General features: G+C 35.5%; 2 protein-coding genes across 2 annotated transcripts; both read left to right on the top strand.

The window, feature by feature from the left end:
* Positions 1–198: 198 nt before the first annotated feature.
* On the top strand, positions 199–6,344 carry LOC132170551 (pre-mRNA-processing factor 39-2-like; the record flags this gene model as incomplete). Its single annotated transcript, XM_059581570.1, is given in 8 exon segments — positions 199–366; positions 1,903–1,964; positions 1,967–2,097; positions 2,099–2,272; positions 2,404–2,485; positions 2,488–2,546; positions 5,475–5,555; positions 5,835–6,344. Coding segments are annotated over 8 exon segments (826 nt in total), but the record flags the coding sequence as incomplete, so codon positions are not given.
* LOC132170549 (uncharacterized) lies at positions 5,925–13,330 on the top strand. The gene is made up of 2 exons (XM_059581564.1): positions 5,925–5,982; positions 11,476–13,330. Exon 2 carries the CDS (start codon positions 11,484–11,486, stop codon positions 13,086–13,088), a length of 1,605 nt encoding a protein of 534 aa, XP_059437547.1. The 5' UTR covers positions 5,925–5,982; positions 11,476–11,483; the 3' UTR covers positions 13,089–13,330.
* The last annotated feature ends 97 nt before the right edge of the window (positions 13,331–13,427 follow it).

Here is a 13,427-nt window from a genome sequence, read left to right as displayed (position 1 = left end):
TAATCAAAGCACAATATATAAGTGTGCTTCTTTGTTTATTGTGTGTTATTATTTTTACTTTTAAGTAATTGCATGTTTTGCAATTGAAATGTTATTCTCCTCATCATGCTGTACTTGTCAATACATTGGATCTTCTTGATTAATGAGACGTATATAGCCATTCGAAGACAATGATGGTTTCCTCATTTTTTCTACTAGATTGTTTCAAAGGGGCATGTCCTTTGTTGGGAAAGATTACACATACCATACTTTGTGGGACAAATACATTCAATTTGAGTTTTCTCAGCAGCAATGGAGTTCACTAGCACACATTTACATGCAAGCTCTGCGATTCCCAAGCAGGAAGTTGCATCACTATTATGATTGGTATATTTCTTGCTTTTCCTAATTACTTAAGGTACCTCAAAGTGTATGAGCTATGAAAAGAGAAAAGGTTGTTAACAAAACTTTTTAAAAGAATGTTCCTGATTACAAGTATGATTCTTATTTTTCATACTCTTATCACGTGTTTATGAACGACTGAACAAACCAAATAAAATGATCCTTTTCATTTGCTGCAAGTATGCTAAGGAATTTCCATGCACTAACATTATGTAGTCAGTCTTATTTTAATAACTCTGCCATGATCAACCAAAGAGCTCAAAAGAAGCAGTAGTCCACCTCTTCTTCCAGTTGACTTTAAGGCATCATCCTATTCAAATAAATTGAACACCCAAAGCAGGTTGTTGCAAATAAATCATATTACGATTAATCGTGATAGATGTCCCAGCTGTGAAATGGGCTGGTAAAAACATTCCCAGTATGTCATGATGGACTGATTGATACTGCTAGCATGTTGTACAAACTAAAGGATACATAGTGGATCCCTTATTACGTGTATCTTTCAATAGCAATATCTGCTTATCTAAAGAAACGAAAAACGTCCAAATAATTAATTGCAATGATTAATTATGAGAAACCTTTGGATTGATAACTATTTCTCATTTTGAACCATCATGTAATTGGGTTGGATAAATAGAGAACAAAGAAACTATTAGCATAGAAAGTGAAGATGGCTTTAGCTTATTATGTTAGTCAAGAAAATGAGTAATGTACTGGATATGTAATGGGTTTATGTCTATATCTTTATTATTCAATGAGTAGGTCAATGAATTTCCTAGCCTTCACTTATCTGAAAAAAAGTAAAAAAAAAAGTAAAAAAAAAAAGTTACCCAAAAAAGAGATCGCACACCTATTTGTCTATTCTATTTTTTTTTTCTCCCCCGCTCCCCACCCCCCTCTCGTTTGACCATTCCAAAGTGTGGGTTAAGTAACGTCTGGTGAGTAATGTGATACATCACGTCCCCCTCCCCCCATGCCTATGTGGCGTAGTTTCCCAACCAATCTCCATTCACCAAATGCTATGGGGGACTGCACCACATAGGTATTAGGGGATTTTTTTTTTGGGGGGGGGTGGTGGGGGGGAAGAGGGTGATGAATAGAATTACTCAATGTGTTACCCTTTTCAATATTTAACTTATACAATATTGACTTTATTGATTGTTGTCAAGTTGTATCTGAGATACTTAAACTATGCCCAATTGTACCAATTGTAACTGAAGTGATATATTGGGCTTGCTTGGACGATTCTTGTTAGCAATTCACCAGGGAGTTGTACAGAATTTTATAGATTGATTGGTTCTTTGATGACCACTTGTATTTTTGTGGTACTATGTATTTGTGTAAGGACTTTGTGTTTCATGGTTGTCAAGATCTTCCATAATGTATTCTTTGCTGTTGAATTTATCTCTCGTTGGTTACTCTTTTTGTGATTCCAGCCCAATGTTTTACCATCATTTTTCTTATGTTTGTTTGTCCATTTAAATTGTGTACTTACCTGATATTAGTTCCATTTATCTTCAGTTTTAAGAAGTCGGTTGCTTTTTTGGAAAAGGAGATAGAATGCCAGAGCGTTTCTGCTGTTGAGAAGCAGAGCCTGTGCTTGATAACGAAGTGTCAATATGTTTTAAGAATGACGAGATTTCTTCAATCGTAAAAGGCCTGTTGGATCCATCTGATGGCATTGCAAGATCTAAAGCACTGCAGAAATATCTGTTCTCTGTCAGTGGGAGAATGGTTATACAAGGAAGCATGCCAGTTGGCTGAAAGATTTTGCTGTTTTGAAGCTAATATTCGGAGGTCTTATTTCCATGTCAAGCCTCTAGATGTCAGCCAAATGGAGAATTGGCATTGCTATCTGGACTTTGTTGAGATGCAAGGAGATTTTGACTGGGTATCATTTTAAATTATCCTTGTGCTTATCTGGACTACTGGACTATGCATGTTTCCTTTCTGCGTGCACACCCCCCTTCCCCCTTCCTCGTTTTCTTAGGATATCTAAAACATTTTCTCTTATGTTGATAGGCTGTTGAACTTTATGAGAGGTGCTTGATTCCCTGTGCCAGTTATCCTGAATTCTGGATGGGTTACGTGAAATTCATGGAATCTAAGGGGGAAGAGAAATAGCTAATCATGCTATGGACCGATCAACACTAATTTTTTTGAAAGTATGTTCCTTATAAACATATTTATATTTTTCCATTGCACCAAATTTATTAATTTCATTGTAATTTTGTCTATTAGTTTTTGTTTAAATTATAAAGCTACAGCACCAACATTTCTTACTTCACTGCTGGTCTGACAAATTACTATTCCATGTCCTTAAGTTACTGTCCTACTTGAAAATGTGCAGGTCTTGAGGAAACCATCCTACCTCAATATTTCATCTTTCCAATATCACCCTGTAATTTTAGATTGAAAACTTAAAAAGCAATCATATTTCTTGTCATAAATACAGTTGACAAAGGTTGTCGGTGCCTTGGAAGTGTAGAAAACTATTCTTGTTTTTTGGGAAATGGACAAATATTTTGGGACAGCCACAAAAGAAAATGTAAGTTACACATGCTCCCAGTAGGTCCTGAACTTACAACCTCACACTCCACCCCATTCTAAGGGTGGAAGGGGGGGGTGGGGGAACAACTCTGACCTAGAGCTCATATGCCCCCAAAAATAAGAGAGAGAGAGAGAAAGACAATGAGAGGGAGAGCAAGGCATATATACATGAAACAGGTAATAGTTTATACTTTATATTTCGTGATGTAAAATTCTGATAAAAGGATTACTAGGAGTAAACTTAATATGTTAATAACAACAATTCCATAACTACTAACATCTAATGTTCCAGGAAATCTTTTGGAGTAATGCCCCATCTTTGCAGAATGAAAAACTTAAACCCTTATGGCATGAACGGGAATATGCTTGGGGGTTGAGAGTGGGAGGCATTTCCGTAAGGGAGATTTAAGAGTTTCAGTGTTTGAGTAGCATCCCAAACAGAATACATTCCACACTAGTTTTGGTGAGCTAACCTTTTTACTGTCAATTCAATTATTAGTTACTCCATCTATCCTGAATTGTTTGTCCACCTTAAGAAATCCAACTCATAGCGGGACATCAATTTCTTCTTCTATTTGGTAATTAAGACGTACATTGTTGGATTTAAATCAACTACCTGACTCACCACCTCATACTTGATGGGTTGTATCAGCCCAAAATCAATTGGCTTAAGGGGACATCATTTAATGCACTATTTTTTAGATAAAAAGCCATTTGTTGTCAAGTACCCTTCCTAAAAACTCGAGAAAACTTCCAAAATTTCAAATTGACCCTAAACGTCAAAGAAAGCAAAGAATATGTTTAGATATTATCTCTAATTATTCTATTTTAGGATGTCCTAAATATTGTCCAGATTGGCCCTATTGACTTTTCAACTAGACAATTCTTGGGATATCATAAAATGGAAGGGTTAATATTGATTTGTGATGGAGCATTTGGAGAGAAAGAAATCGGCACCTCTTTGAGGAATGCGAGTCCAATGTGCTTTGTTTAAAACCCTCTTTTTTAAGATCTCTCTTACATTGGGCAGTAGTCTTTGTTCTAATTTTGATTACTTAAAATAAAAAATAAATAAATAAAAAAAAAAAAAGGCAAGGCTATTGTATTTTAGCGGTGTGCGCAGTTTTTGGGGGTGTCTTTATGTGGGAGTTCAGGTGGTTTTTGTGTGACATTAGGGTGTTTGTGGGGTCTTTCTTGGTTGTTTCTGTTAGGTTTTGGGGGTGTTTTTCTTTTTGGGTGGGTGGGGTTTGATTGGGTTTTTCCTTTGTATACTTTTTGTGTACAGATGGACACCTTATGCTTTTAATAAACTTTTCGATTACTTATCAAGAAAAAGAAGTCTTTGTTCCTAATTTCTCCTCTTCAAATCTTGTAGATCTTGTTGACTTGCTAGATTTTAGATGCCTTTAGGGTGGTTGTCTCTCTTGTATTCTTTTTGTGTATAAGGGCTATGCCTTTTTCTCTTAATAAATTATTATTCATTAAAAAAACAATATTGATGTGTGATGGAATTGGCTTCTAAACTAAAGGTTTAAATTGGAAACTGTGACTGTCTTTTTTACTTGTAAAAGTTAATGGGCAATTCAAGGCATGAACAAGTATGACAAGTTAAAAGGTTTAAATTCGAAATTGTGACTGTCTTGTTCACCTGTAAAAGTTAATGGGCAATTCAGGACATGAACAAGCACAAGTTAAATCTTCTTTTGCGCAAGAAGTCATAGAAGATCTTTAATGATTTAGGTAAAATGTGGTGTTCCTGTTTAGTGAAAAGCTCCATTGTACTTGGAAATATGTATACGTGTCTTCTTTTGCTAAAAGTCATATGCTTAGAAGGAACTCTTTGGCTGTTCCAAGTCTTATAAAAATTAATATTTTGATATTTTTGTATCCTGAGATCATGGTTTATAAGGTATTCAACCACTAATTAATGTCTTGGGACACAATCAAAATATGAGTGAATAATTGTATGCAAGATGCGAAAAATAGAAGTTATAAAAATTACTAGAGATATTTTATGTTTACCTTACATATAGAAATCAAATTACTAGACATATTTTCCTAGTCCAGTCCTGGTGGGAATATGCTGCCTGCCAAACAATCTAATTTAGGACCACCCAAACTACTTAAGTGTAGTTTTATTATCTTAGCTTTTTGAGTGAAATAACATTTTGCACTGAAATCATATATTGAACAATGTGAATATTATAAGAACATGTTATACTAGATGTATTTTGTGGTGAATATGCTTGAGGAGAACTTGAATATCATTTTTGCAGATTGACTTCAAATCAGAATACTTGCTTGTAGCCACTCATGATTTTCTTGATATTTTTTTCTTTTTTCTGGTTAGGTGTATATCTTGTATACTTTCTTTCCGTGTTGCTTCCTTTAATTTGCAAATATGTGCTGTTATTTTTTATTTATTAATTCTACATAAATAAATGCTGATAGAGATGTGCTGCAGCGCTGATATCAGATATGGACCAAATGATCATTGATTTTACTCTTTTTTTTTTTCTTTTTTTTTTCTTTTTGGTTTACAGAGTACTGGTAGTGCAGATGCTGCCAGAGATGTCTTAGTGGACGGCATCAAACATGTGCCTAACTGCAAATTACTTCTAAAGGTTCTCATCTTTTCCATCTAATCATATCATTGCTTCCCAAAATCAATACACCTGTAGGAAACAATGACTATATGTCAGCATCAAAGTATCTATCTGCCTAGTTTTCAATTTTTTTTTTTTTATTACATATTTTTTCAATCTTGAAGTACAGAAGATTGACAGGAGTGTTTATCACCCTACAAAAGCTTGTGTAAGGCAGTAAGGGTGACAATCATGTTGCAGTGCCAAAACTATATAAAAAGTTGGTATTGCTTCTGATGCTTGATTTTTACTTTGCAGGAGCTGATAAACTTCACAATGATGCATGAAGGGCCAAGGCACATAAATGTGGTAGTCTGTTATAGCTAATGCAATATCTCAAGGGCCAGGTGTATATCAAGGACTGGATGCGAAAGATGCGGAGGATATTTCAAGCATATATTTAGAGGTCAAAATCTCTCTTTTAACTCAGTATATGCTGCAGTGTCCTTTATTCTGTTCATGGGCAATATACTATGCAGTGGCAAACTTTCTATTTTCTTTTTCTTTTTCTTTTTTGGGGAGGAAGTGTGATATCTTCATGGTTTGTGAGTATGTATCTTTCTCCTCCATGTGCTGTAGTTTAATGTGTTTCATTTGAACAAACCCATTTCTTCATCACTTACCCTCCCAATCCCTAACTACAAAGAAAAAAGCTTGCTAGCTTTACATCAGTTGGTAGCATTAGATCATTACCTAATAGCTATCTTGAAATCACTTCATGCAGTTATTTCTCAGACATTTATGCAATGCTGTACAATTTCCTTGTTACATGTATTCCTAATTTAAAAATTATAATTTTTTTTTTTTTATATCAAAATTCACTTGTTACAAATATATGGTGGCAGCAGTTTGTTGAACTTTGTGGAACCATCCATGATTTAACAAGTACATGGAACCGGCACATAAGATTGTTTCCACACTCTCTAAGGACAGCTTCTTCTAAGCACCCAACTACCGATGCAAAAGCCTTGAAACTGGCTAAGGAAGTAAAGAGAAGAAACTTTTGATTCTAGTTCTGGCCTCTTGATCCAGCTGCCTTTAGAAGACGATAAAATGTCACCAACTGAAAGTCCTGATACCCAGGCTCCAAGTAACATATCAGAAGAGAGACTACCATCTTTAGACAATAATGATAATCAGTTTGAGTCAGTTACCATTGACCAACTTCAATCAAGTGAAGCTGATAACAGCTTATAGGAAAGATTAGAACAGGAATCTCCAAAAGTTTCTGAATGGCCCAGAGGCAATAGTCCCAAACCAAACGTGCCTTTAGTACAAGGAGAACAGCTATCTCTGAAAGTTCCTCAGCAGCTCAAAAGAGATTCTCCTGAACCAAGTGTGTCATCTTTGGATTTAATATGAATTAAACATGCTTCTCAAGAAGTTTCCAAGCAGCCTAGAGAAGATACTTACAAACAAAATGTTTCATCCGTAGACTTAGTAATGTCGCTAACGGAACTCAATTTATTAAAAATATATATATTTATTAAACGGAACTATATTTATTAAAAAAATATAAAGCTGCCCTATCCTATAAAGGGGTGGCAAAATGGGTACCCATACACGACCCGATTAGACCCGCGGGTACCCGTTACACGATTAGCCTATACCCAGACACGACCCGTTTAGCTAAACGGGTAATCGGGTTTGACACGATTATGACACGAAAATAATCGGGTAATCCGACACGACCCGTTTTACCCGTTTAAAATAACCGGGTATAAATGGGTAGACACGACCCGACACGACCCGATTACCCTAAACTATAATTTTTTTTAAAAAAAAAAAAAATTAAAATTCAAAATTGTAATAATAATACTAATACATCAATATAGTCAATGCAAAAAATTGAGTTCTAAGAGATTAAAGGTTTTAATAAATGATAAGAAAAAAAAAAAAAATTGGAAAGTGACCGTAATTGACAAATTGTACTCCAAAATAAATTACTAAACTCATAATTTCACCTAAACTTAAAAGTTAAAAGTTAAAACAAGTAAGTTCATTTATTAAGATAGTCCACTTATAATTTAGTCCCACATGTAACAAAAGTGTTAAAAAATTAATTTGAACAAAGATACAAATTCTCAGACATTTTTTTTAGCATCCAACCCTGGGCCAAGACTCAATATTTTTGAATTCCATGACCATGAGAGCCATAGAAGACCAAGATCCTTATTTAATTGTGCAAATACATTTATCAAAATGTGTAATATAATAGAATAGTTATAATTTAAGTGATTTTCATTTTAGCAACGACAAGGTAAAGTACAGTAAAGTTTTTCTAAATATCACAAATTTGCTATCCAAAACAAACAATGGCATCAATGCTTAGAGAGTTCTTCATTAGTAGACATTAGAATTTCATCTGTAGTGTTTTACATGCATGGGGAAGCCATGGAAGCAACATCATACACTAATTCAACAAGAAACACTGCCAAACATCCATAAGGATGCAAATTACAAGAAACTCATCTAAGAGATCAAGCCTCAGTCCACAAGATGATACACAAAAACAATTTGAGAGTGTGAGAACTCCATAAGGACCATAACCATATATTATATTAAAGATTCATAACACAAGATGAACAAACACATAAGAGTATGACCTCATACCATATTACCATGAAGGTGAGGCTCAAGTGGATCGACACAGGATTCTAACTACAATTATAAATAATCATAAGAATAATTCATCAATGAAACAATACAAGACATAGAAAAATATTCTAAAACTACAAAAGAGGGGGCCAATTCGGAAGCTAACAAGCCGGAAGAAAATCTAATTTCTCACCATAGCACAGCAAATACAAACAACATAACAAATACCTGCTACATGGGCACTCGACCTATTTCTTCTTCATTTTTTTTTTTTTTTTTTTGGAATGAAAAATGGCATTTAGTTTTAACCAACAAAAAAGTCAAAGACATAAAATTTAAACAAATTAGTTCAACCCAAAAGCAAGTATTAATGGGTTAAATAACTTAAATTGTGTCCATAAACTAAAATGTGTCAACATTTCCATCATAGCAATAAAGAAAAAGATAATGATAAAAAAAAAAGCTAACAAAAACAAAATAATAAATACAAAAAGAACCAAGAAAAAAACCGAACTCAAATAAATATCGATTATCGCCGAAAGCATCATCACAAACCCCTCAATCAGGCTATGGTTGAAATATCAGACCGTACTGGACAAAAACGACTCCAACCACAGAAAGTAAAAGAAAAAAAGCAACAAAACAAAATTTTAATCATATTAGGTTATTTTATCGCATAAATTATAAACATAATCAAGAATTAGAATTTAGATTCAGATAGTAAGGCAATATCAAAATGCATTAAAATAACGATTCAATATTCAAAACTGACTTCTTCTTATTTCCTATTCCCTAGATTTTCTCGGCATCCAAACATTACATAAACATACAGAAACCCCATTAACATAACATAAAACCCAAACTCAAATCACGTAGATTCGACAAATAGGCACCGACCCATGAAAGAGGAGCCCGAATCCTGATCTGGGTATTGCAGAAAATAGAGGAACAAAGATCAGACCGGGCTGAGAAGCTGGGAGATGTGAGCTGCTGCCGGGTCCAGAAAAAACCAAGAAAAAAAAAACCGGGTTGGCGGGTGACGGGTCCAGGAAAAAGAAAAAAAAAAAAACCGGGTCTGACGGGTCGACTCGCCAGACCCGACGGGTCGACCCGCCAGACACGAAATTTCCGGTTCTTAATCGGGTAGACCCGATTACGACCCGAACCCGATTAGCCCAAACCCAATACCTGTTTTTTCGTGTCGTGTTCGTTTCGGATTTGCGGGTCGTGTCAAAATTGCCGGCCCTTTATACCTGTACTCCTACAAGCTACAGGCTGCTACAGCCCCTCGTTTGCATTTCATTCATATTATTTTAGCATTTATTCTTGATTTTCCTTTTTTGGCTTATAGGCCCTAAGCTTCCTTTGATATTTTCGCTGCAAGCAAGTAAAGCTGTACGGAATTTCTTATTTTCACAGAGAAAGAAGGCTGACTATCATGTCTTTTCAATATTCAAATAGGGGAGAATAGACATTTCCAGATTAGGAAAAAATAATATATATATATAGGGTGAGGTTAAAAAAAAAAGAAAATTGAAGTTATAAACGACAAATCATTTCATATTCATTTGCCAAGTGGCTTTGCTTCCATTATAGGTTTAAGTAATGTTTCTCATCTTAAAAACCAACCACCTTTATATTACTGATTACTGAAAGGCTGACGTGGCTATGAAACATTGTATGAAATTCAGATTCAATATCAATTGGAATTTGAAACAAAATTGTTGAAAAAAGAAAACAAATATAGAGCTTTGCACATAGTTTTTTCTCATCATCACACCTGTGAGACGGGTTGCTTGAAATTTCATAGTAATTTTTTTTTTTTTTAATTTAACCATCATAAGGGGCCAAAAAAAAAAAAAAAAAACCATTAAAATCCATGTTCATAGGCTTCTAATGCCCAACCCTAAAGTAATGGACTTGGACTCTTTGCATTTTAACTACTAAAGGCCCAAAACCAAATAACTAATGAAAACAACAAATAAATTAAACCCAAAACAAAATCTAATGCATTCAAATTTCTGTCAACCCCTAAAATCTGAAAATTATAAAAATATACAAACTCTTAAAATTGAATAAAATTAGAAGGAGAAACTATACTTACTCTCATCAAACTACCACTCATTTGTAATCGTACCCTACTATTCTCTACCAAGCCCATTCATTTAAAATTTTTCATTAAATTAAACGATTAAAGCATTATGGGTATACCCCTATTAAATTTATTAAAATACAACTATGCCCTTAGATTATAATATGCAATATAAACCAAGGAATGAGATTTGGAGGGGAAGTGGATGGGAAATGGCTAATCCACGGCCATGGGGTGTCTTCCATGGACGTTTATGTCCTCACCTTTTTCCCCTTATTTTTAGTCTTTCTTTTTAGAGAAAATTTCTCAATGACTATCTAACCATCATTACTGCAGTTTTGTGATGAATTCAAACATGCACTACCATCTGATCTCTGTTGCAAATATGTATTTGTTAGCTTTTTATTATGTTAATTTTCTTCTATAGATTTCAATTTATTCTTTTGAGGATCTTTTTCTGCAACCAATGATGCCACATGTGTTATCATTTTCTGTGATTATCATCTAAAATATCACCATCTTTTGGGTGAGGTTGCAATTGCAAGTTCTTAATTTTTGGATTTGTTGTATTATTGTGTTTCTTGTTTTCTGTTCTAGCTAGCATTTGGTTTTGTCTTGCAAGCTTGATATTTCAATGGTTCACTGTTACTAATTAAATATTGGTCGGAAATTTTCTCTATTATACCATACTTGTATCGACCCAATATGACATAATTAAGACAGAAATGCATGCCACTAACTCTAGAATGGTTAAAAATCTATGTAAAATTCTTACACTAAACACCAATACCATATATAGTCCATTATTTCTAATTAATGACCATGAGGAAGCCTAATTTCATTTCTTGCCTTCAAAAAAAAAAAAATGGAGGGTGAATTTGGCCACCCCTTTTTTGCTATTGGATTCCAACGTGAACAGTAACTATATTTTCCCCAAAATGCCCCCAACTTTAGTCGTTATAAGGCTCACCCGCCAACCCCATTATATTTTTCCATTGCTCTCAACTCATAAACATACTCTCGCATATATATTCTCTCCCTCTCAAGAACACCAGCAATAACAAACAGTAAGGCTTTAGTTTCTTTGGAAGTTTGGAACTCCAATTATATTTCCATCTTCTTTCTTTTGTGTTATTTCGTTTCTGGGTCATCTTGTTTTGGGCGTTTCAGGTCTCTTTGTATTCATAAACTTCATTTGTTTCTTTACAGGACTGTCCATGGCAGGTGAGGATCCCATTCACGCGCTGTCACCGGGCATCGGTCATCAGACAGAAGAAGATGGAACTATTATCCAAGATCATACTGCGCCTATTGTTGTTTCTGATTTGATGGGCCATCTTTTTGATCAATTCTTTACTGAAGGGGGCAAGAACGAAGAAAATAAGGAGAGCGTAACGATCTTGGATGAAAGATTCGTGGGTTGTAATGGTAAAAGAGGAGAAGCCACCGAGAATGAATCAAATTCCATCGATGATCATACTGTGGAGCAGGGTACTGGGTGGGCGCGTGAAGAAGCAAAAGATTATAATGAGAATGAGGTTGAGGTTTCTTTGGTGAAGACTGAAAGGTTCAAGAATGAAGTTCAATCGCGGAGAATTGCAATGGAGGATGAGGTTCAGCGGCGAATTCTGGATTCTCTGGTAAATTGGTTTCTCCCTAAAGAAGAAATAGTTGATAATAAGAATAAGGAGGAGGAGGAGAAAGAGGAAGATGATAAGTATTCTCTGCACCGGGAATTTCTGCTTTATATTCAAAATTGGCGTGGCAGTAAAGAAACAAAAGTTAATAATGAGGAGATCTTGGAAGAAAGATTCGTGGGTTGTAATGGTAAGAAAGGAGAAGCCGCCGAGAGTGGAGTTTTGATGGCGGGGATTGATCAAGGGGGGTTCAAGAATGAAGATTGTAAGTTGAATGGAGCAAATTTGATTGATGATCATATTGTGAAGCAGGGTACTGGGTGGGCGCGTGAGGTTTCTTCTTTGGAGAGTGAAGATTGTAAGTTGAATGAAGCAAATTTGATTGATGATCATATTGTGAAGCAGGGTACTGGGTGGGCGCGTGAGGTTTCTTCTTTGGAGAGTGAAGTTCAGTCTCGGAGAATTGCAAGGGAGGCTGAGGTTCAGCGGAGACTTCTGGATTATATGGTAAATTGGTTTCTCCGTGAAGAAGAATTAGTTGATAATGAGAACAAGGAGGAGGAGGAGGAGGAGGAGGATGATAAGTATTCTCTGCACATGGAAATTCTGCTTTCTCTTGATAATGGGAATGTGGTTTCTTGGGTGGAGACTGAAAGCTTCAAGAAGGAACAAGTGGAGGAGATACCGAGAGAGATGGATGCTGAAATGCGAGCTGATTATCAGAAGTGCTGCGGAATTGCTCAGCAAGAATCCAATGATCTTGTTCTTGAAAATGTGACCGTGAGAGAAGAGAAAGTTGATAATGAGAATGAAGAAATGGAGGGGAGAATTGCTACTGATGATTATTCTGAGGAAAAAGGCAATAATGAGGATGAGGAGGAGGAGGATGGGGTTTCTCTGCAGAGGAGAGTTCCAGATTCTATTGTAAATTGCCATGGCTGTGAAGAAGAAAAGGTTGATAGTGAGAAGGAAGAAGAGGAGGGGAGGGACATACACATCAATGAAAAGGTCTCCGAGGATGCTTCAATGTTGAACCAAATTACCAAAGAGCTCGATGAGATAGAATTTACACTTAAGAATGAAAATGATGCAAGTGCTCCTGGGATGATCAGAGATGCTGCAGTACATGAACATAAGTCGGAAGAAGGTGTGGAATCAAGAGAGATGGAATCAGCAGGAGAATGAAGTAAAGGAGAGGATTAACTGCTGTTGTTGCTCTTAAGCTGCTACCATGGCCTTGCCCTTGTGTGCATCTCTGGGGCTTCAGGTTTCTGCTTTGTTTTGCTAGTTTGTTCTTTAGTTTTTGAATTTACATAGAGATAAATGCAGTCCAAACAAGGACCAACTTTCAGTATCTGTCGTTTAGCTTTGATGAATAATAAATAGTATTGATAATCTGGTTTGTTCTAATTGATTGTGGTTTTTTGGGATGCCATTCATTTTAGGGCTTCTTCCCCAGTGATTTGTTCAAATTCCAGGCCTTTCTCTCTGAGTTAGCTAATAATTTCACTGACTAAGATGTCA

The sequence above is a fragment of the Corylus avellana genome, chromosome ca2 (assembly GCF_901000735.1).
Source record: "Corylus avellana chromosome ca2, CavTom2PMs-1.0".
NCBI classification, from domain to species: Eukaryota; Viridiplantae; Streptophyta; class Magnoliopsida; order Fagales; family Betulaceae; genus Corylus; species Corylus avellana.
The sequence above is the reverse complement of the archived record's forward strand: the minus strand, read 5'-3'. Positions and strand labels throughout refer to the sequence as shown.